The 22,945-nt window shown below is 32.8% G+C and overlaps 2 protein-coding genes and 1 long non-coding RNA gene across 3 annotated transcripts; 2 read left to right on the forward strand and 1 right to left on the reverse strand.

Annotated features, from left to right (window-relative positions):
* Positions 1 to 1,905: 1,905 nt before the first annotated feature.
* On the forward strand, positions 1,906 to 9,042 carry LOC142179453 (uncharacterized). The gene is made up of 2 exons (XR_012707622.1): positions 1,906 to 7,768; positions 8,650 to 9,042. It is a non-coding gene; the product is annotated as an uncharacterized LOC142179453 (long non-coding RNA).
* Positions 9,043 to 17,750: 8,708 nt separating this feature from the next.
* Positions 17,751 to 18,338, reverse strand: LOC107828752 (serine/threonine-protein kinase-like protein CCR1). The gene has a single exon (XM_016656122.1). The coding sequence runs from the start codon at positions 18,336 to 18,338 to the stop codon at positions 17,751 to 17,753; it is 588 nt and encodes a 195-aa protein (XP_016511608.1).
* A 1,085-nt stretch (positions 18,339 to 19,423) lies between these two features.
* On the forward strand, positions 19,424 to 21,563 carry LOC107828751 (pentatricopeptide repeat-containing protein DOT4, chloroplastic-like). Its single transcript, XM_016656121.2, has one exon. The coding sequence runs from the start codon at positions 19,553 to 19,555 to the stop codon at positions 21,464 to 21,466; it is 1,914 nt and encodes a 637-aa protein (XP_016511607.1). The 5' UTR covers positions 19,424 to 19,552; the 3' UTR covers positions 21,467 to 21,563.
* The last annotated feature ends 1,382 nt before the right edge of the window (positions 21,564 to 22,945 follow it).

The following is a 22,945-nucleotide window of genomic DNA, read 5'->3' on the forward strand; positions in this document are numbered from 1 at the left end:
GCAGTAATAAGTTACGACAGTGTTGCACCCTGCAATATTTTACGTTAAATTTGTCGTAAGGTAATTGACATCAGTCCAAGGAAAAGATTATTTTGGGATTATAAGGATTATGCTATTTCAAACAAGTAACGAGTAAATTCGTGAAGGTGAGAAGGTAAGCAAATCAAAGAAAATGAATTTCGTTGAAGTTTGACGTTTTTGGGATAAAATGCGGCCCGAGCTAAAATATCCAATATTTATGGACTAGTACCATACAAGGTACCCCATCGCCATGATAGTGAGAAGTATAAGGTGTGTTAAAAGTGAGTAGTATTTTAAGTAATTTGAGATAATTCTTAATTATATAGATGATTGGTTAATTATTGGATAATGGAATATTTCTCAATTAATTAAGCAATTATATTGGATAAAGATTGGAGGCATGAGGTGGCAGCCCCTACTTTCAAATTAAAATGACTCTTACATTAAATTGAAAGGTGGCAAATTAAAGGCATGTGGTTAAGCCACCACATGAAGTGGGCCACATCCACTCAAACACAAATTTGTAATCATTTAATTCATTTGGCCTTTTAGATCTTGAAGAGATTCAGATGTAGTGTTCTTTCAATTACAAGTAACGTGAGTATACCTTAGAAAGAACACATAACATTTTCCCATTACAATACCAAATAAAATGATAGAACGCTTAGTAGGTATTTGGCTAATGTTACTGTTATGAGCATGCTTGGTTATCCAGTTTGATCTTCCTTGTTAATACTTCACGTATGCCTCTCTAATGTAAAGAGAAGTGCATATATCAAACTTTAAGAAGAAAGGATCTTCAGCAATTCAACCCAGATTTAATAAGAAACATAAGATTTTACAATTATAAGGGAGTACGGTGCAATCTTTCTCAAGGGAATCACTTAAGGTATGTTAAGGCTATCCCTTCTTTATTTTGGCATGATCCATACGATACGAACGAAACGTGCAAATGCACAAATTTCATATATGACTCTATTCATAAAAGTACTAGAAGTGCCTATGTTCTTGAATTTCCATATGTATTATTATTCCATCGTATGTTCATGGGTTTCAGAAAAAACGTAAAATGATGTTGCGATATTAATCAAAGGTATAATGGTCTTATGACGTATCGAGAGATTTTGTTATTGTATCTCATATGCATTTCATGCATTTATATATGTACATTTACCCATGACTCAGACGGCGTTATATACGCGTATATATGTATGTATATATATGTATATGGGATATGGGAAAAGGTTACGGCGTTAAATACGTACCACCACCTGATCAGCTGGTATATGATGATGATGTTGCCCACAGTGGCTGAAATATGATTCAAACGGCGTTATATACGCATATACGGGTATGTATTCAAACGGCCTTATATACGCATATATATGTATGTATTCAAACGGTGTTATATACGCGTATATATGTATGTATATATATATGTATACGGGATATGGGAAAGGTTATGGCGTTATATACGCACCACCACCTGATCAGCTGGTATACGATGAAGATTTTGCCCACAGTGGCCTATATGATATGATGGGATGCCCTTAGAGGCTATGATGTTATGAAACATGTACCTATGCACGACATGACATTCATACCTATATGCATGACGCTAAAGGTAATTTATGATTTACAAAGTTATTCAGACTTACAGGTTGAGTCATGTACTCTATATTTTTTCCATGTCTTGTATGTATTTATTTATGTGTCTTACATACTCGGTACATTATTCGTACTGACGTCCCTTTTGCTTGGGGACGCTGCGTTTCATGCTCGCAGGTCCTGATAGACAGGTCGAGATCCCTCTAAGTAGGCTATCAGCTCAGCGGAAGATGTTGGTGCGCTCCATTTGCTTCGGAGTTGCGTATTTGGTTAGTATAATTTAGACATCTATTGTTTGGTTTGGCGGGATTCTGTCCCGACCTTTGTGACACTTATGTACTCTTAGAGGCTTGTAGACATATGTCTTGTACGTGAAAGATTGTACGGCCTTGTCGGCTGATGTCTTGAGTTTATAAATAATCATGTTGGCCTATTAGGGTCGTATGTCATGTGTATATGATAATGTAATAAGAAAAATACGTTACGTTGGTACTCGATTGAGTAAGGTACCGGGTGCCCGTCGCGGCCCATCGGTTTGGGTCGTGACAAAAGTGGTATCAGAGCAGTTTTGTCCTAGGAAGTCTACAAGTCGTGTCTAGTAGAGTCTTGTTTATGGGTGTGTCGTGCACCACACTTATAAACAGAAGGATACAGGGCATTTAAGATTGTCACTCTTTCTTCTTACTCTAGATCGTGTGGTAGAGCTCACTTATAAGAATTCAAGTTTCGAAATTCTATTTTATTCGTAATAAGACGATACCTATATCCGGAAAAAAGGTTGAAAAGAGATATAGTTGTGGAAGAGCTGAGTCAGAGCAATTGGATTTTTCTATGATGCCTACGATAAGTAAATGTGAGGTTTTTAGCAGATCATGAGTGTACTGAAAGGTGTAAGCTTCCTGATAAGAAGTCTTAAGGCAAGAATACCTATCCATATTTATGATGAAGGACAATGAGAGATAGAGAAGATAAGTATAAGTTTCAGCAAATAAAAGGAGCAAGGTGAAAAAGGATACGAGGTGCCCAGTTGATGAATGTTAACAACATTTATAATTGAGGTAGAGAAACATAAGCTTTTTGAGTTATATTCGATAGTAACAAAGGTATATACAATTGGTCGCACCCTTTCCAGATATGCCCTATAGGTGTTAACAAAAGTAGTATAAGAAGATATGATGGATGAATTATTTGCGTCAGTTGACATTTCCGAAGGATATTGCAAATATGCTAATAGATCTCCTTATGAGACACCAGACGGTGCACTTTGAAAAAGTGCAGCCAGATATGAGTGCTACAAAGACATGCACTATAAGCCTTGAAGGGATACATATTACCCTAATGTGGCTCGCGTCTCTAGTAAAGTGAGAACGTTTAGCAACTCGAAGAGCCACTAAATAGAACAATGGAAAGCTAAGAGCGAAAGAATGTCGTAATCAAGTTTTCACAAGAAAAGGGATATGCAGAATATTAGCAGAATAATGGGAAGAGAGATAAAGAAGCATTATGAATAAGGTGTGATACATGGATAAAAACGCTAGAGTATTACAGAACCTATAGTCAAATGAAGGAAGAGACGGAAGGTGATGGGCCTTAAGGCAACGAAAGAATATAGGCCATAAGGTTATATCCTCGTTTTGAGAAATAAGTTCGTGACTCCACCACAACTACCAGAGGGGAGAGTTAATCCCCAGAGTAACAGAAATCAGTATGAATTGGTAAACAAGATAAACCAAATATGAATTTGGGACTGCATGATTAAAAAGTACTCGGCATCATGGGAATTTCAGATTTCGTTCCAACGGTAATAGAAGGGACCACAGAAAAAGATTCACGATGAATTCAAAGAATATTCATTCAGGGAGATGCTTCCCTAGAGCAAACAATGTGAGCAAAATTAAGCTTAAGAGACTGTATGTGCCAGTTATGCTATGTGTCACTCTCGCGAGTAAGAGAATTTGTCATCCTTGGTACAGAAGGATTGTCACAAGGCAAGTAAGGATCATTGATGTTGAGAAACGGCACCAATGATAAAGAGGTAAAACATCTATAGGTAGATCCTCGTGGCTTCAGCTTTTAGTACACCCCTAAAGGGGGGAATATGGAGTTATGTGGTGTTAAGTCAGAATTAAGTGGTTCTAGTAGCTACAAAATGGCAAAGGAAGAATGCAATAAAAATAGGAAAGGGATGAGATCGCACTATTCAAAGCCTACAGATAGGCTACGATCCTAGAACATTATGCAAACACGACGTTAAGGAGAAGAAGTGAGGCGTTCCTGCCGGAATATTATGAATAAATAAGGAGCCAGCGCGAGACGTAAGTTAAGACAAAGGAAATAACCCAAGAATTGTTATGTGAAATATTTATATGAGAATGGGCCAACTAGTAGTTAGCATTTAATTAAGGAAGGGCCTAGTTACGGCTAGACATGAGGTTACAGACGAATCAAAAGATCGTGCAAGATAAACGTAGTAAAACCCAATATAGTGAATTCAGCTTCGCAGTAATGTTATTATAATACTTGAAATATATTCAGAGAGGAGTTAGGGTAGTTAAAGGTACCATATGAATGTTATGGGAATAAAAGAGAGTACCACTAGGGAGATAGTCAAAATATCAGTTCAGAAGCAACCCTACAAGCACAAGGGCGTGGAGATAAGTAACTACGGATAAGCATAGGCAAGGAAGGACATCAAAAGGTCCGTAATAAGCTCACAACTTTATGAGAGTCAAGGTTTCTACCTAAGTACTACAACAAAAGACTAGCTGAGGAAATCAGGAAGAAGGCTTCAACCCAAGCACAACGACCTAAAGAGGAAATGGTCGTGTAACAACAGTCATATAACAACATTGTAAGCACTCCAAAGGAAAGTGGCACCTACCGTGGCTAATGAACGGGAAGTAAGAATTAAAAGTAATATTTGAGATCATATGAGTTGTATGGATACTCTTGCAAGTGTGGGCACTAAGATAATCTAAGTATGGACGCAACAAAGGGGCAGAAAGACCAGGAAAAGTAATAGCTGACATTGAAAGAAAACTAAGATGAAATGGAAGAATTATTCGATCAATGATTCAGAGTTAGTATGTTATAGATACACTCAAGACATTGGAACATTATCCAGGCAGTATAATTGTTGACAATCACACAATCATAGAAGACTCTGGTATAAGTTAAAAGAAAGAATTGAGCCCAGGGCATAGCCAAAGGATTGAATTGTTAGAAGATTGTATCATGGATATTCCATAATGCCCATGAAAATTTAAGGTAATAATTGATACCATGAGCCACGGATCAGAAGATAGCTTAAGCCTACATAGAGGCTCATTAGAAAGAAGGGGAGACTAAAGAGTTACATTAACTAAGCAAAACAGAAGGGACCAAGAGAATTATAGACCTCAGGATCACTGTTAAGTAGCAGAGGTATAAGAAAGATAGTATAGTAGCCATATTTTATAATAGCTCTATGATGAAGCCAACTGAAGAATACTAGCCTCATAAGAAGTCAGTACAAAGCTCCTACCGGATTATGTATATACCAGAGGTGCGAGTATTATAATAGAGCTTCAAGTTATGGACTTGAATTACACCTAGGTGGAAGGGAGGTCAGAAAAGAGATAGAAGATACGATACGATATTTTAAGGTAAGTAAAGTAAAGGTGAACAACGTACGAGATATCTAAAGGCAGAAGATCGTGAATAGTCCATACTTCGGATAGAAAGCTATAAGCACGGAGATCCAATAACCGGGATAGCGGCATCGTCAGCAGCATGTCTTCCAACCTATGGTTTTTAAGTATTGAGAGACTTAGTTAAAATAATAGAGAAGAGTTGGAGACGATGTGTTGTATCGGTTGACATTCCAGAATAACATAAGAAAATCCATTGTGCAAGCAAGTTGAAGGAAAGTTGCGAGTATTATAAATGGATATCTATAGGTCGCATGCTAAAGTATGGTAGAGTGATAAAGTTTTAAGAAAACATGAGTAAGAATGAGGAAAGGCAAGTAAAAAGGCGACGAAAAAGGATAAGTCCTCAGGATTAAGTCCATGAAAAGAAGAGAGATAATGGTTTCTCTAAGTCATTGAAAGTTTAGTATAGCCTGAATGAACTCAAAGGAGTCTAACGCTAGTAACATTCAAAAAAGATGGAATGCTGCCCCGTTAATAGAATGAGGGTGTAATTATTATAGATAAAAATGATGTTTGGGCCTTCGATTGAGTAATGATCTGACAAATAAAAGAAAGGGATCTCATGAATTGGACAGAATAAAAATATCCACGAAAGGTAAATCACATTGGGATGCCGTGAGATACGGTTATGAAAGCAGGGTATCGCCTCAGATGGATCAATCTAATCATTTCAGATGTCCCCCAATAAAACGTGAATCCTAGCAGCAATATTACATAAAAGGTTAAGTTATCAGGGGTGGATTATGGATCAAAATTGAGATGAATCAATAATGGATGGACAAAAGTCACAAACTATGAGATGAGATTAGGCCGTCGTTCTTAAGACGAATGGTAATGAAGGAGCATTGAAGGATTGAGATTTATACCTAAAGGATACGCAACAAAAGTAACTGGGAGCTTGGTAAGCGTACCTCAGTAAAGGTAGGTTGAAGCAGAAATTATGGTAAATACAGTAAAGTCATGTGAATGGGTAGCCAAATCCACGAAATAAGATATGGCCATATTCGCAAGTTCTATAAAGTATCGAGTAAAGGACTTCAGTATACCTATAGAGGCCCGAGAGGCATCCTATTAAGCCTTATATATACAAAGTAAGACTCAGAGATTGACTAAGAGTTAAAAAGGAAAAAGGAAAGATGAATTACATAAGTGCACCTATAAAGCCAGGGTCATACGGGCTGCATGACAAGAGGTAACAAACGTTGCAAGATTATGAAGATTTCGACCACAGTTCATGATATGAGCAAAAAGACTAAAGGGGAAAATATCCTAGACTTTGGATTTATTCACAGAACAACTGCTGGAATGACAAGAAGAGTATTAATGTATTCATAAAAGCAATAAGTTACGAAAATGATAAGAGCATCTGTCAACATTCGAGGACGAATGTTCCAAAGGGGAGAATGATGTTACACCCCGTAATATTACGTCAATATTATGTCTCGCAGTATTGTATTACGACAATGGTATGCTCTGCAGTAATATATTACGACAGTGTTCTACCCAGCAATATTACATTACGGAGATGTTACGCTTCGCAGTAATAAGTTACGACAGTATTGCACCCTGCAATATTTTACGTTAAATTTGTCGTAAGGTAATTGACATCAGTCCAAGGAAAAGATTATTTTGGGATTATAAGGATTATGCTATTTCAAACAAGTAACGAGTAAATTCGTGAAGGTGAGAAGGTAAGCAAATCAAAGAAAATAAATTTCGTTGAAGTTTGACATTTTTGGGATAAAATGCGGCCCGAGCTAAAATATCCAGTATTTATGGACTAGTACCATACAAGGTACCCTGTCGCCATGATAGTGAGAAGCATAAGGTGTGTTAAAAGTGAGTAGTATTTTAAGTAATTTGAGATAATTCTTAATTATATAGATGATGGGTTAATTATTCGATAATGGAATATTTCTCAATTAATTAAGCAATTATATTGGATAAAGATTGGAGGCATGAGGTGGCAGCCCCTACTTTCAAATTAAAATGACTCTTACATTAAATTGAAAGGTGGCAAATTAAAGGCATGTGGTTAAGCCACCACATGAAGTGGGCCACATCCACTCAAACACAAATTTATGACCATTTAATTCATTTGGCCTTTTAGATCTTGAAGAGATTCAGATGTAGTGTTCTTTCAACTACAAGTAACGTGAGTATACCTTAGAAAGAACACATAACATTTTCCCATTATAATACCAAATAAAATTATAGAACGCTTAGTAGGTATTTGGCTAATGTTACTGTTATGAGTACGCTTGGTTGTCCAGTTTGATCTTCCTTGTTGATACTTCACGTATGCCTCTCTAATGTAAAGAGAAGTGCATATATCAAACTTTAAGAAGAAAGGATCTTCAACAATTCAACCCAGATTTAATAAGAAACATAAGATTTTGCAATTATAAGGGAGTACGGTGCAATCTTTCTCAAGGGAATCACTTAAGGTATGTTAAGGCTATCCCTTCTTTATTTTGGCATGATCCATACGATACGAACGAAATGTGCAAATGCACAAATTTCATATATGACTCTATTCATAAAAGTACTAGAAATGCCTATGTTCTTGAATTTCCATATATCGTTTGTTCATGGGTCTCAGAAAATACGTAAAATGATTTTACGATATTAATCAAAGGTATAATGGTCTTATGATGTATCGAGAGATTTTGTTATTGTATCTCATATGCATTTCATGCATTTATATATGTACATTGACCCATGACTCAGACGGCGTTATATACGCGTATATATGTATGTATATATATGTATATGGGATATGGGAAAAGGTTACGGCGTTATATACGCACCACCACCTGATCAGCTGGTATATGATGATGATGTTGCCCACAGTGGCTGAAATATGATTCAAACGGCGTTATATACGCATATACGGGTATGTATTCAAATGGCCTTATATACGCATATATATGTATGTATTCAAACGGCGTTATATACTCGTATATATTTATGTATATATATGTATATGGGATATGGAAAAGGTTATGGCATTATATACGCACCACCACCTGATCAGCTGGTATACGATGATGATTTTGCCCACAGTGGCCTATATGATATGATGGGATGCCCTCAGAGGCTATGATGTTATGAAACATGTACCTATGCACGACATGACATTCATACCTATATGCATGACGCTAAAGGTAATTTATGATTTACAAAGTTATTCAGACTTACAGGTTGAGTCATGTACTATATATTTCTTCCATGTCTTGTATGTATCTATTTATGTGCCTTACATACTCGGTACATTATTCGTACTGACGTCCCTTTTGCTTGGGGACGCTGCGTTTCATGCCCGCAGGTCCTGATAGACAGGTCGAGATCCCTCTAAGTAGGCTATCAGCTCAGCGGAAGATGTTGGTGCGCTCCATTTGCTTCGGAGTTGCGTATTTGGTTAGTATGATTTAGACGTCTATTGTTTGGTTTGGCGGGATTCTGTCCCGACCTTTGTGACACTTATGTACTCTTAGAAGCTTGTAGACATATGTCTTGTACGTGAAAGATTGTACGGCTTTGTCGGCTGATGTCTTGAGTTTATAAATAATCATGTTGTCCTATTAGGGCCGTATGTCATGTGTATATGATAATGTAATAAGAGAAATGCGTTACGTTGGTACCCGATTGAGTAAGGTACCGGGTGCCCGTCGCGGCCCATCGGTTTGGGTCGTGACATAAGCATTTTAACTTTTAATAACTTGTCTTGTGAAATAAAACTATCCGTTTATATGTCTAAAAAATACTAAGACATACTTGGAAAAAAAGATACGTGATATATATGAAGATAAACTATGATAAGTAAATAAATTTACCCAAAGTTTAATTCACATAACTTTTACTAGCCAACATACAATGACAAAATATCAACATCTCGTACAAGTGATAAATAACCTAATTCTAAACTAAAACTATAGTAGTTAATTTGAAGTACGTGAGATACATCATTGTGAAACTTCAAGATATATATTCTAGTCATTGTAGACTAAAAAAAAACAACTAAAGAATGAGATTCAAATAAAATTCATGAACATAAGTAAATATGGAAAGAATCTAACACCGAGTCATTTGAACAGTTCTACGTCCGAAAGGGTTATGTTGTGACATTGTTGTCTCCATTACAACGCTCGTGAAACATACACAACACGAGAAAAAGAGCAGCAATGATATAAACACTTAAAAGAGAAAAATAAGATAAATTAAATTTAGAAAACAAAAGTTTTAAACGAATCAAAGGAAACACTACTTTGAGAATTAGTACAAATTTATATTAGGTAGGGGAATAAGAGTCGCATAAAATTAGGAAACAACGGTAAAACTTAAGAGCAGATTTGTACCTTTGTATAATCCGAAACCTTCTTGACTTATTATAGAAATCCATAGAATTAAACAAAACGGGTAAGCATTATTTTAGAAACAGATTAGGAAGAAAGTATGGTCTAATTACAAACCAAAAAAAAAAATTATCTGCTAGATTTTCTGTTATAATTTATAACTCCAACCTTTTTTCTATAATAAATCATCACCTTACTTGGGCTGTCATCTCTTTGATGTGGGCCTGGGGGAGGGGTTAGGCTTGACTCATACATGTCGATTAATCAAAAATGTTACTTATGCTAGAGGGGGATATGGACCAAACCTCTAACCATTCACGTTCTACAAAGAAACTATCAAAAAAGAGACAAATGATAAGCCTATACATCATTCTTTCCTACAAAACATATGCACATTAATTTAAAAACATTTTTCATATCTTCTTCTTCTTGTAGAAAGAGTTGCTACTTGTCCAGTTGAAGTAAACCTTTTGCATCTTCTAACAAAAAATTCACATGAGATAAATTAACGCTCACATATCCATGAAATCTTGGACATGAAAATCAAGATTTGTAGGATTACGTACTCTCCAATATAACGATGTTTTCAATTGGGACAACTTCTTGATTGAAAATATGCATCTATTCTCTTTAGATTTGGCTGTGTTCGACTCCAATGCCCTCTCTCATAGCAACTTTGAAGAATTGGAAAAGAAAAAACTTGGGAGCACAATGATGGAATTGTAACGGTAATCATAGCTGCACTTAAGTTGGGCCTCATTTTTTTTTTAATATTTGAACGTATGTAGTGATTGCTCATTAGCAATAAGTGTCATTAATGAAGAATATGAGTGGAATATATTGAGTTTGTTACTAAAAGAATTAGACAAAAAGCCAAAAAAATTCAAAAAAAGGAGAAAAAAGATAAATAATCTTCTAGGTCACAGAGAGGTGCCACATCACCTTGTCTATGCCTAGCTTTATATTATATATAGATATAAATTATTTAACTTGCCAACTTTTTTGTAAACCACAAGTTTTATGCCAATTAGGCTATTATATCAAATATGCCAACTATGACATTGTACTCCTCCATATCTCTTCATCATGACGGCCTCAAACAAAGCAATGACTAATATGTATGAATGGAATAAATATTAAAAAAAAAAGGTTAAATAGGTAAATTGGCCAATAATTGAAGTAAACTGTTACTTAAAAAAGTTTCAATTTTTGAGCTCAAAGATTAGAAAAAAACTCGTAGATGAACTTCAACAAAGACAACTTTTAAAACATAATAAATTTGTTTCCATGCGCAATGAAATTGTACTGTTTAGTAAAATTAATATTCCTTAAAATATTTATGATAAAAATGTGAAGTACCATGTTGATTATATAATAATTATTTTTTATGGATAAGAAAAAATGTTTACCTACAACCGATGAAACTATCAAAAAGGCTAGATGCAAGGACGTCAATTGCTCTACTCTGAAATAAAATAATTTAGATCTCATAATATGTATAATACAATCATAAAGAGCTAATAAAGATTATTTTTTCTTACAAAATATGAGCACCTTAAACTGGCATAATAATTAGTAATTATTAATAAATTATAAAATACAAGGTAACAGTTAATCTTGAATTGATATGGTTAGAACATCTAACTGATTTTTTATTACGGAATGCAATGCTCCAAAACTTACACAAAATTTGTAAATGAGTCAATTTTAATTGTATATGAGATATTGTAAATAAAAATCACAACTGACAACTTTTTAATTTACAATTGTCTATCAAAAACACACGAACGATTATTATTACATAACTTCAAGAACAAACTAAAGGTTAAAAAGCTTAAATCAAATTAAGCAAACTTACCTCCAAAGACATCGACATTGTGAAGAGTTTATAATAGGCAATTGCTAATCAATAGTTGCTAAATTCATAAGAGGTAAATTCAATAGCTGAATTCTTCTACGAACCCACGAAATTTGAAGAGCTTCTTCCGACAGCCAATTGTATGATACCTATAATAATTAAGATGAAAATAAAAGTTGTTAAGAACAGAAAGATACATAACGAAAATAAAAGGTTGCTAGCAAAAGATTTGTAGCCTAAGGCAGTTTTGGTAAAAGGACAAGAGAGGTTGTTTCCAAATAAAAACCTAACATCCTTCCCTTCAAAAACTTCTCACCTTAGCTCTTGGGACCTCTTGGTTAGAAGTGAAAGTTGCTTACCATCAGAGCAACCCCTCTTGTCAGTTTTGGTAAAAGGATCGCAAACTTAAACAAACAAAGACACAACTTCCTACCTAAACAAAGAAAAGCAATATCCCATAAAAAAGGCAATAAATAATCATTTTTTATTTTTTCTTGCTTGGCGTAATTTCTATGTACGTAGAATAAGGGGAAAAAATTATAAACGAATTATTTGAACTGTATACAATAAATTTAATTGATTTTGATGTCCTAAATATTAGAAATTATTTGTGTAGTTGTTCAAATAAGGAAAATTTTTATAAGTAAAGTTTTAGTTGACTTTAAATGCTAAATATTAGGAGAATAATCAAAATGACTATTTTGTCTTATGTGAACTCGATTTTAAAAGGGTAAAAAAGACGAATACATTTCGCTAAGGGCCTTCGTGCTTTTAATATAACTAGTTTTAGGGTACGCGCTTTGCGCGTGTACCTTATATCAATGAATATATAATTTTAAAAAATTATAAAAATATTAAATAATATGAGCTATTGAATAAAATGAAAAGAAAGTATAAGTTCTTAAATATGATGAACCTTGATCCCTTTTAGCCAGTTAGCTCGATAAATAAATAATAATATAAAATCTTTAAAAAAAACTCTAATATTATAGTTAATACTTTATAAAAAAAATAACGTAAATATAGGGAGCTGTCATTTATTAGAATGGTTATAAAAAGAGAAAAAAAATAATGATAACATTTAAATACCTCTTGTCTTATGTTGTTACATTTTATTGCATTAAGTTTGCATTTTTAGCACTTTGACCTTTAATGCTATATTGTAACTAATTTTGCTCTATTTTCTTATTAATTTCATTACCAATACTCTTTTGTGAAAATAAATTTATGTACCTTAAAATTTTTATTAACTTGAAAAATAATTTTACTTACATGATGATTTTGAAAAATAATTAAATTTAAGTCTTTTGCTAATTAGTTAATTCAAAATTTTAATTATTTTTTCTTAACATGAAAAATTACTTTTTCGTATTGGGACTTCGTACTTTTATAATAATATAAATAATTTAGACAATTGTATATTCTTTTCCTACTCGAATAATGTTTTTCTCTTCTTTTCTGTGTGATATTTAAAACTACATTCAATAAATGACTATGTACTTTATATCAAATGAGTATAAAATTGTAAGAATAACACAAATTTTGTTAAACTATGTAATTGAGTTATAAAATAAAATTTAACAACCACAAATTCTTGAAAACAATTAATGTTAATCATATTAGATGTTAACTTAATAAAGAAAAATACGATTTCACACAAAAATATCCTAAAGTCTTATCATACCTTTAATATATGAGTTCTGCATTAGTTTCGTAGCTCAACCAAAATTGGATATACATTATGTCGATCTGTACTTAAATATCATGCAATAAACATGAGAAAATGGGTGTGTTTGGTACGAAGAAAAATGTTTTCCGAAAATATTTTCCAATTTTTTCATATTTGGTTGGCTCAAATATTCTGGAAAACATTTTCCTTATGAACTCATTTTCCTCCAACTGAAGGAAAATGTTTTCCTTATCAATAGAAGGGAAAACATTTTCCAAAACTCCTTCTCACTTTTTCCCAACCCTATTCCCCACACCTAACCAACCCTCCCCACACCCTATCCACCCCATCCCCTCTCTTCAAAAAGGCTTTTTTTCATCACCATCCACCCTACTATCCCCTCCCCCCGCAAAAAAATATATTTTTTTGTAATTTTAAATTTCTGATTTTCCATTCTTCTGCCCCCACCCACACACTGCCCCCCCCCCCTCCCTCCATCCCTCTCCCCACCTCTCCCACCGGGAAATTTTTTTTTTACTTTTTTTTTAATTTCAAATTTCTATTTTTTTTCGTTCCCTCCCCCTACCCACACTGATTTCGAAAAAAAGTATTTTTTTTAAAATATATTTTTAGTTTAATTTTTTCATCTTTCGCTTTACAGGTTCAAAAATTTACAAGTTCCAAAGTTATGACTTCGGAGGTTTATGTGTTTGGAAGTTTACGGGTTTAGAAATTATAAAGTTTACGGGTTCGAAAATTCGCGGTTTCGAAAGATTAGCGGTTTGGAAGTTTATGAAATTTGTGAGTTCGGAAGGTTATTGGTTCAAAAGTTTATGGCTTCATATTTATTGTATCTACATTATTTATGAATACTCTTGAGAAGTTATTTTCCTTAATTTGCATACCAAACATCGAAAAATAAATATAATTACTACTTGTTTTCCAAGAAAATATTTTCCGTTATACCAAACACAACCATTATGTTCTTTATTGCCATAAAAATAAATTATATTTTCTCAAGTACCTAATATGAATTCCATCTTATTTCTATTAGAACTCAAATTGAAAAATATGAAAAAGAGAAAAAAGGCTTCATATGTAGGTTTAGTTATCATACGAAAATTCTAATTGAATGGTAATATAAAATAAATGTTACAAAAACATAATGTAGAAAATTAATGCTTATTATTATTTTATTATAATCATTCAAATTTTAATTGATAAAATTATTTTTCTTCGACCATGAATTAGTAAAAGAGAAATGATAACTGAAACAATGGTAATATCACAATAGAAGTTTAGCTTTGCTTTGAATGACAAATATTCAGGTTAGTTTTGATTTAATAAATATGTTACACGTCATCTAATTCTATATATTAAGATTTTTATATAGTTCAAATTAAAAAATTTAATAAGTAAATTTTTTAGCTAATTTTAGAGTCTTAAAAATTTAAAATATAATTAAATAATATTTTGAGTGTAAAATTAATTTTCTTGATTTCTTTTTATACTTCTTATATTTGTCAAAGGATATCTAATAATGAAAGTATAGTTTTTCTTTGGATGGAAAATAACTCACGCTAGGTTGATAATTAATGTGTTACATGTTGCTAAATATTACTGACTTTTTACATCTATACTTCCGATAAGGATTAAGGAAAGACATAATAAGAAAAATCTTAGTTGATTTTAAAGTCCTAAAAAAATTAGGAGTGATAGTAAAATGACTAATTTGTCTAGTATGAAACCATGTTTTAAAGGGTATAAAAAACGAACGACATTTCACTAAGGGGTTTCGTGCTTTTAATATAGTATAGATATAGATACTAGTTTTAGAGTATGTGCGTTGCACGTAAATATTGAGTCAATAACAAAAAAATTATTAAAAACTTATCTTCTTCTCTATATAAATAACTATTTATAGAATTAATGCAGTTAATGAGGTAGAATTTAATCAAAAAATGCAAAGACATAGTAAAATTATGAGCTAAATATTAAATGTTGTGCCAGAACAAACTGATCCTCATTTAAACAAAAATTGAAATTTTAAAAAAAAAAATAGTTGCAGCTTTCTAAATTTCATTTCACCTATAGTCTATAGACACCGCATTGAGCTTTTAAAATTTAAATACTCTTATGCTATAAGAACTGTCTGACAATTGATAAAAATATACTAACATATTAATCAAGGTGCTTGGCCCTGTCGTTACCCTTGAAAAGTAAAAGAATAAAAAATTTCAACTCAAATTTAAACAATTGCGCTCTTTAATCAACAAGAAAGAATAAAATAAAAGAAATCATCATACTCCTACATATTGGCAATACAATGCAATAAAAAATTTCAACTCAAATTTATTCAAAAGAATCTTGTAAATGAAAACTCATAACATAGAAAATTTAGAGGAAGAGAAACAATAGAAAATAGATACATTAAAGAAGAAAGGCCAGGACCGAAAATATAAACATACAAGATCATTCAAAATTAACACTACTTAAATACAATCACATACAATGATAGTGATGTAGAGATTTTGACATTATTTTCTAATTTTTTGGCACATCAGGAAAAGTATCAAAATCATTGGCCTCAGGAAAGACTAATATTCGTACTTGAGATTGATAAAGCGGCTAACTCATACAATTAAAGCAAGACGGAATGCTTAGTCCATCTGGATACAATAGCATACAGTGTTATGTGAAGTAGTTCATCTTGGTTATTTTCGATGGAAAACTTGTTCCAATTTTTTTTATTGGCCATTCATATAGCTTCGTATGAACGTGAATCTTTTTTGAAATTAGAACTCTATTAGGAGTTTGTTTTAGTGCCTTCCTTACGTGGGAGATTAGAATATCTAATTGCATTGGAAAGAAATAGGAGTTACAAAAAGTCACGGTGGAGAATTCATAGTAGATCTCAAAAACCTAAATATTACTCCCTCCGGTCCAAAATAAGTGATTTTTTGGTTTTTTTTGTGGTCCAAAATAAGTAATTTTTTCAGATTTCAAGAATGAATTAATTATTTTTTTTCCTACATTGTCCTTAGAGTAAATAGTGTTGGAGTATGTGTTATGAGTGTTTATGTGAAATAATAAATATTAATATGGTCAATTTCATGACTCATTAATATTAAAAGGTGGATTTCTTAATTTATGTGAAAACATCCAAAAAAATACTTATTTTGGACCGGAGGGAGTAGTTAAGTAAAAAAGTGAAAGTATTAATTGTGGTTCTTTATTCCCTTTTTAACCTACGTACTTAAAGGGAAAAATATCTCCTAAAGTGACATGGCTGGAATATGAACCGACCTTAATGAGTTTGAAACCTACTCATTCTTTCTTCCATTTCCTTTTTAAATCTCACGAAAATTTGATTTTTTTTAATAAGCAAACAAATACTTAATATCTATTTACAATTTTATCCAACATAAAATATTTATACGAAGGGTAAAAAAGGCAAACGACATTTCGATAGGAACTTCGTGCATTTAATATAGTACTAGTCTCAGGGTACGCGCTTTGCGCGTGTACCTATATCAATAAATACACAAATTTTAAAAATTACATACATATTATTAGATAATTTATTTTATAAAATAAAATTTAAGAATCTTTTTTAAAATAATAAATATTATTCCCATTAGTTAGCTTAACAAATGAAGGAATTTTATTTAGAGCCTTATTGTGATTTACCCAGATTTATGGCGAAACTTATAAAAATTATTGTTTTTATGTGACCTAATACTGAAAATAAAATATAAAAATATTTTTTATCACAATTTCTTTAAAGATTTGACAAATAACATAAATTAAAAATAAATAAAAAAAAGTTGGCATTATATCTTCTTAAAATTTGATAATGACAATGTTAAGTTTAAAGAATGACTAATATTGAACTAATATTTTACGAGCAAAAACTTAGTATAAATATTTAGCGAGACGCTTTTATTTGTTGGACTGAATGCAAGAAAGAAACAAATGACAATTTATTTATAATCTGGTTGTCTTCTAAAATTTTATCTTATTGATTATTTGTACTTTTATCGATTTGAATCTTAATTTTATACTATAATTGATTTTGCTATATTTTATGATTTTTTTCACCATCGATACTCTTCTTATAAAAATAAGGCGAAATGGTTTCCTGGCCACTTAAACTTGACGGGGTTTTAAAAGCCGATACATAAACTTATAACTTTCCCATTTGAACACTCGAACTTATTTTTTCCATAACTAATAAACATATTTAACTATTGACCATGCCCATGTGGCGTCAGTTGGTCCTAATCAACAGCCCACGTGAGGAACAGGACCCACAGGAGCGTGAAAACTCCCCTTCCCAACGCCCAACAGTACAAAATGGGTTGTGTTCTTATTTGTTCCTTCTAAAATACCCCCTCTCCATTTTTAAAAATCTGAAGCTCCATTTTCAATTTTTTTTTTCATTTTTTCAGACCGTGAAAATGGTGGAAAGTTGTATATTTTATCATTGTAGAGTTGAAGCTAAGTTTTGCATCACTTGGACCAAACGAAGCTCGATCAGAACAAGATTAACAGATAATAATACTTGAAGGTGTGCAATCCCGGTCATAAGCTTTTCTTCCACTAAGAATCTCTAGCAACACGATCCCAAAGTTATAGACATCAGTTGTCACATCTCCGTTAAGATCCTTCTTATTAGGTGTAAGCAATCCAAAATCTACAATACGAGCTCCCCAATCAGCGTCCAACAGAATGTTCGAACTCTTCACATCACGGTGCACAATAGGAGGAGAAACTTCCTTGTGAAGGTACTCGAGCCCCTTTGCAGCCTGCATCGCAATCTTCAACCTAAGGTTCCATCTCAGACAAGAAAGACCGCCGTGGAGATGGTCGTAAAGCATTCCGTGAGGCATGAGTTCGTAAACAAGAATCTGCTCCCCCATTTCTACACAATAACCTAACAAATTAACTATACTGTTGTGGCGAACACTGCAGAGGATCTCTAGCTCCATCTCAAATTCTCGATTGTTGGTGTGTATAATCGTAGCAGCATTGGCTCTCTTTACCAAATCAGGCTCATTCAAAAGGCTTGCATTAAAGAGGGGACCAGGGTTAGGGTTTTCACTCCCTTGACGTGTAAGACATCCATTGGTCATTTGCTGACTGGATGGACACGTATGTGTATGTGTAATATACGCGCACATGGTCTCTTGTCAGATGCGTTTATTAGTTATGAAAAAAATGAGTTCGAGTGTTCAAATGGAAAAATAGAAAATTTATGTATCGGCTTTAAAAAATTCGACAAGTTTAAGTGGTCAGGAAGCCATTTCATCTAAAAATAAATTAAGTGTTTTGTCAATTTATCAAATAACTTTTCTTATATGATAAATTTGTAAAATAATTGAATTGGATTTGCTAATTAGTTAATTCAATAAATTAATTATTTGTTCTCAACGTTAAAAGAAATAAGTTAGTTTTTATTAATTTAAATTCTAAACATTAGCTTATTCTAATTTTTAAATATTTGACAATAATTATATTTTTTTCCAATAAGAATTTGATTTTCATATGTTTTGAATCTTTATGTTTTGAGAGTTCGTAACTGTTTAGTCAATTGTAAACACTTTACTCACTTGTTTTAAATAAAGTGTAACTTCGATGGCATGGAATTAGAGGAATGTAATTTACTTTTAATTCTATGTTTAGTCAATTGTTTTCTTAATAAAATAAAGTATTCTAAAATTTCTTAAAATAAAAAAGGTAAAAAAGAAAACATTCCTAGATTTCTTAACATAAATAATAAAAGAAAATACGCATCTAATAACGAATCATTAGTTATTTTGGGTTTGACATCTAATATTTAAAGGTTTTATTATATTGCCTAACGAAGAGAAATTTCAATTTAAGGAAAGTCCTAAATTTTAGGCCAAGTATATTAATGAGAATTAAATTTAAAATTTTAAATAGTAGGAAAGTAACTTAAATTACAATTTTGTCCAATATAAACTCTATTTTTAAAGGGTAAAAAAGGCGAACGACATTTCGCTAAGGGTCTTCGTGCTTTTAATATAGTATAGATGGATATGAATTTTTACGTGTAAGATTTACATACAATAAACTCTTAGTAATATTTTTAAAGGTTTTGGACTTTTTACATAATTTAAATAAGAAAAAATTTAATAAGTAAAATTTTAAACTCATAAACGTAGATACTAAGACTAGTATATAACTACAAGAAATATAAACTTGTTACCTACGTTTTTCGAACTCTATACAACTATTTATTTAACACGTTAGGAAGTAGTAATATAAACGTTCTCGTAGTGATATTAGGAATTCAGTTGATCTTCAAGGTCAGTATTGCAAATAGATGAGAGTATGGAGCTGCTACAAGAAATTTTCATCTGCGCCAGCAACCAATGTGAGGACATTCTTGACATTCGAAATAAACCATTTACTTCAACTCTGCAGCAATTTCAAAGCAATAGAGCAAGGCAAACAAACCCATCAACAAATTATCGTACATGGTCATGGTCACAACCCATTCATCATTACCAAATTGATACGAGTATATGCTGAGTGTGGCAATATAAAATCTGCTCGCTACCTGTTTGTCGAATTGTCTCAAAGAAATGTTTTTGCCTGGACGGCAATGTTATCATATTTTTCACGTAACTGCCTAATTGAAGAATGTGTGAGTACTTATAGGGAGATGAAACTAGATGGTATATTACTTGATGGCTATGTGTTTCCTCTTGTTCTGAAAGTTTGTGCAAAGTTCTCAAGCCTGGCTACTGGGGAACAAGTACACAAAGATGTAGTAGTATGTGGTGCAGAATGGAATCTCCAAGTTGGCCATTCTTTAATTGATATGTACTCAAAATGTGGTGATATTCAGAGTGCGAAACGGGTGTTTGATTTGATGCAAGAAAAAGATTTGCTTTCATGGAATTTGATTATTTCGGGATATGTATCTAATGAGTTACCTGATTTGGCTGTAGGAATGTTTGGGCTTATGAGTATGGAAGGTTGTCAGCCAGATATAGTCACTTTCAACACAGTAATGGATGCTTATTGTCGCATGGGTCGATGTGATGAGGCTAGGAAAATATTTATGCTTATCAAAGATCCAAGTATAATATCATGGACGACTTTGATATCAGGCTATTCAAGAATTGGAGAGCATAATCATGCATTGGATATTTTTAGGGAGATGATAAATAGAGGAGAAGTTTGTCCTGACCTAGATTGTCTCTCCAGTGTACTTGCGTCATGCCAACTTATCGGGGATTTAAGGAGTGCCAAGGAGATTCATGCACAGGGGATTAAAGTCGAATGGCCTTTTTCTTTTTACAGATCTTCTGGACCTGCGTTACTGACTCTTTATACTAAATGTGGGAGGATTCCAGATGCAAGGCATGTTTTTGAGTTGATGGATAAAACAGATGTTGTTGCCTGGAATTCCATGATTCATGGTTTCGCTGAACTGGGGATGAAAGGTTTGGCTTTGGAGTATTTCAAGAACATGATACCTATGGGAATAAAGATTAATGGGACTACACTTTCAAGTGTTTTGCCAGTTTTTGACCTTAAATACGGGAAACAAATTCATGCTTATATATTGCGGAGCAGTTTGTGGGATGTCACTCCCATTTGGAATGCACTTATTTACATGTATTCAAAATATGGGTGCATTGGAAATGCTTTATCTGTATTTTCTCATCTGGCTCATAAAGATATAGTGTCATGGAATACAATAATTGGTGGGTTAGGGATGCATGGTTTGGGACAAGATGCCCTGCATCTGCTGGAAAAAATGAGTCATTATGGCATTCGACCAAACGCTTTGACATTCACTTCAGTGCTTTCAGCATGCAGTCATGCAGGACTTGTTGATGAGGGGCTAGATATTTTTCACAGAATGGTGGAGGAATTTGGATTGAACCCCAGAATGGAACATTTTACTTGTGTTGTTGATTTACTAACACGAGCTGGTCGGCTTGAAGATGCCACAAGTTTTATAGGAAAAATGTGTGTTAAGCCGAACAAGCATATATGGGGTTCTTTACTTGCTGCTGCTTTGGCACACCAAAAAGTGAGCATTGGAGTTCTTGCTTCAGAGAATTTAGTTGAGTTGGAGCCTGAAAATCCAGGGCATTATATAACATTGTCAAATTTGTATACTAAAGCTGGAAGACTAAGTGATGCTCTTGCAGTGAGAAAGATAATGGAGACGAGGGGATTGGTAAAGGATTCTGGTTGTAGCTGGGTAGAAGGAAATTGAGAACAAGAAATTAGATGTAGAATATTTGCTAAATTATCACCAGATTCAAAATCCTAATTTGAGGTTTTAGCATTTGAGTGGATTAAGATGTTATTTCTTAAAATTGCTTAATGTGCCTGTTATTTTAATGGTTCAGGTAAGTTATAGATGCTAAATGTTTGCATATCCTTGAATAAGTGTTTATTTACTTTGCCGTCCTTCTAGCCTGTTTGGCCAAGCTGGAGAAATCAGCTTATTTTGAGAAGTGCTTTTTTCAAAAGTGCTTTTGAAAAAAGTACTTTTGGAGAGAAGCAGTTTGTGTTTGGCTAATCAGTCTGAAAAGCACTTTTGAGAAATAATTTGTGTTTGGCCAAGCTTTTTAGAAAGTGCTTTTAAGTGTCAAATTACGAATAAGGACATGAATAGATTTACTTAATAATTAATATTATAAGTAAATAAATAATATCAAAATTTTGTTATTACATGCAATAATTAAAAAAAATCATTTTATTTAAGTAAAATATGAAAATAAAATTAAAAAAGTACTTAATTCTTTTAATATAAGTTAAATATATTAAAATTCCTTCAACAAATATAAAAGCATTCACCCCTAAAGTCACTATATATTAGAAAGTTTTCCTAAAAATAAGAAGAAATATTTATAAATTAATATCCTAAGTATTAGGTTTAAGGGTTATTTTGGTATATACTATATTTTGTTAATGGTATTTTAGGTAAGAAGAAAAGCCAAAACTGCTTCTGCTTTTGGAAAGAAGCTACTTTTTTCTGCTTCTCTGAAACTGTTTCTGCTTCTTCCCAAAAGTACTTTTTTCCCAAATAAGCTTGGCCAAACACCTCAAATTAGGAAAAAAAAAGTGTTTTTGAAAAAAAAAACACTTTTTTTCTCTTGAGAAACTTGGCCAAACAAGCTATAAGTTTCTTTTTTTGTCTTCAGCATTGCGGATAGTTGCACTATATCATCTTTTCTTTTTCTTCGTTCCAACCTTTTTATAAGTTGCACTACACATCCGTGGTGACCTTTAACCAGTTTGTAGGAACAACTTGTCCAATTTCTAAAATTAGGCAATTAGAAAGGCTAGTTGTTTCCTTTCTCTTTCCCCCCTTTTAATCTTCCACTGTTGTTGATTCCTGTCATTAACGTACCAACTCATCAAAAGGTGAAAATATGTGTAAGTAGTTAGGGATGGCAATGGGACGGTGCGGGGCGGGTTTGAAATTTTGTGGTTGCGGGGCGGGTTCAATTTTTAAATTTAAAAAAAATGCGGGGCGGGTGCGGGTGGGGATTTAATTTTGCTTAATGTTCAGCCCAGTTGATGCTTTGCTTTTTCCTGGTTTCCTGGTTTCACATCTTTTTATCGATAATTTTTTCTTTCAAATTATATTTTTGATACTTGACTTAGTGTATTAATGTTCACACAAGTATTAAATGTTAAGAAAAAATATTTTAATATCTCAAAAAAAATATTTACAATCAAAGTT

This window comes from Nicotiana tabacum, chromosome 3, assembly GCF_000715075.1.
Source record: "Nicotiana tabacum cultivar K326 chromosome 3, ASM71507v2, whole genome shotgun sequence".
NCBI classification, from domain to species: Eukaryota; Viridiplantae; Streptophyta; class Magnoliopsida; order Solanales; family Solanaceae; genus Nicotiana; species Nicotiana tabacum.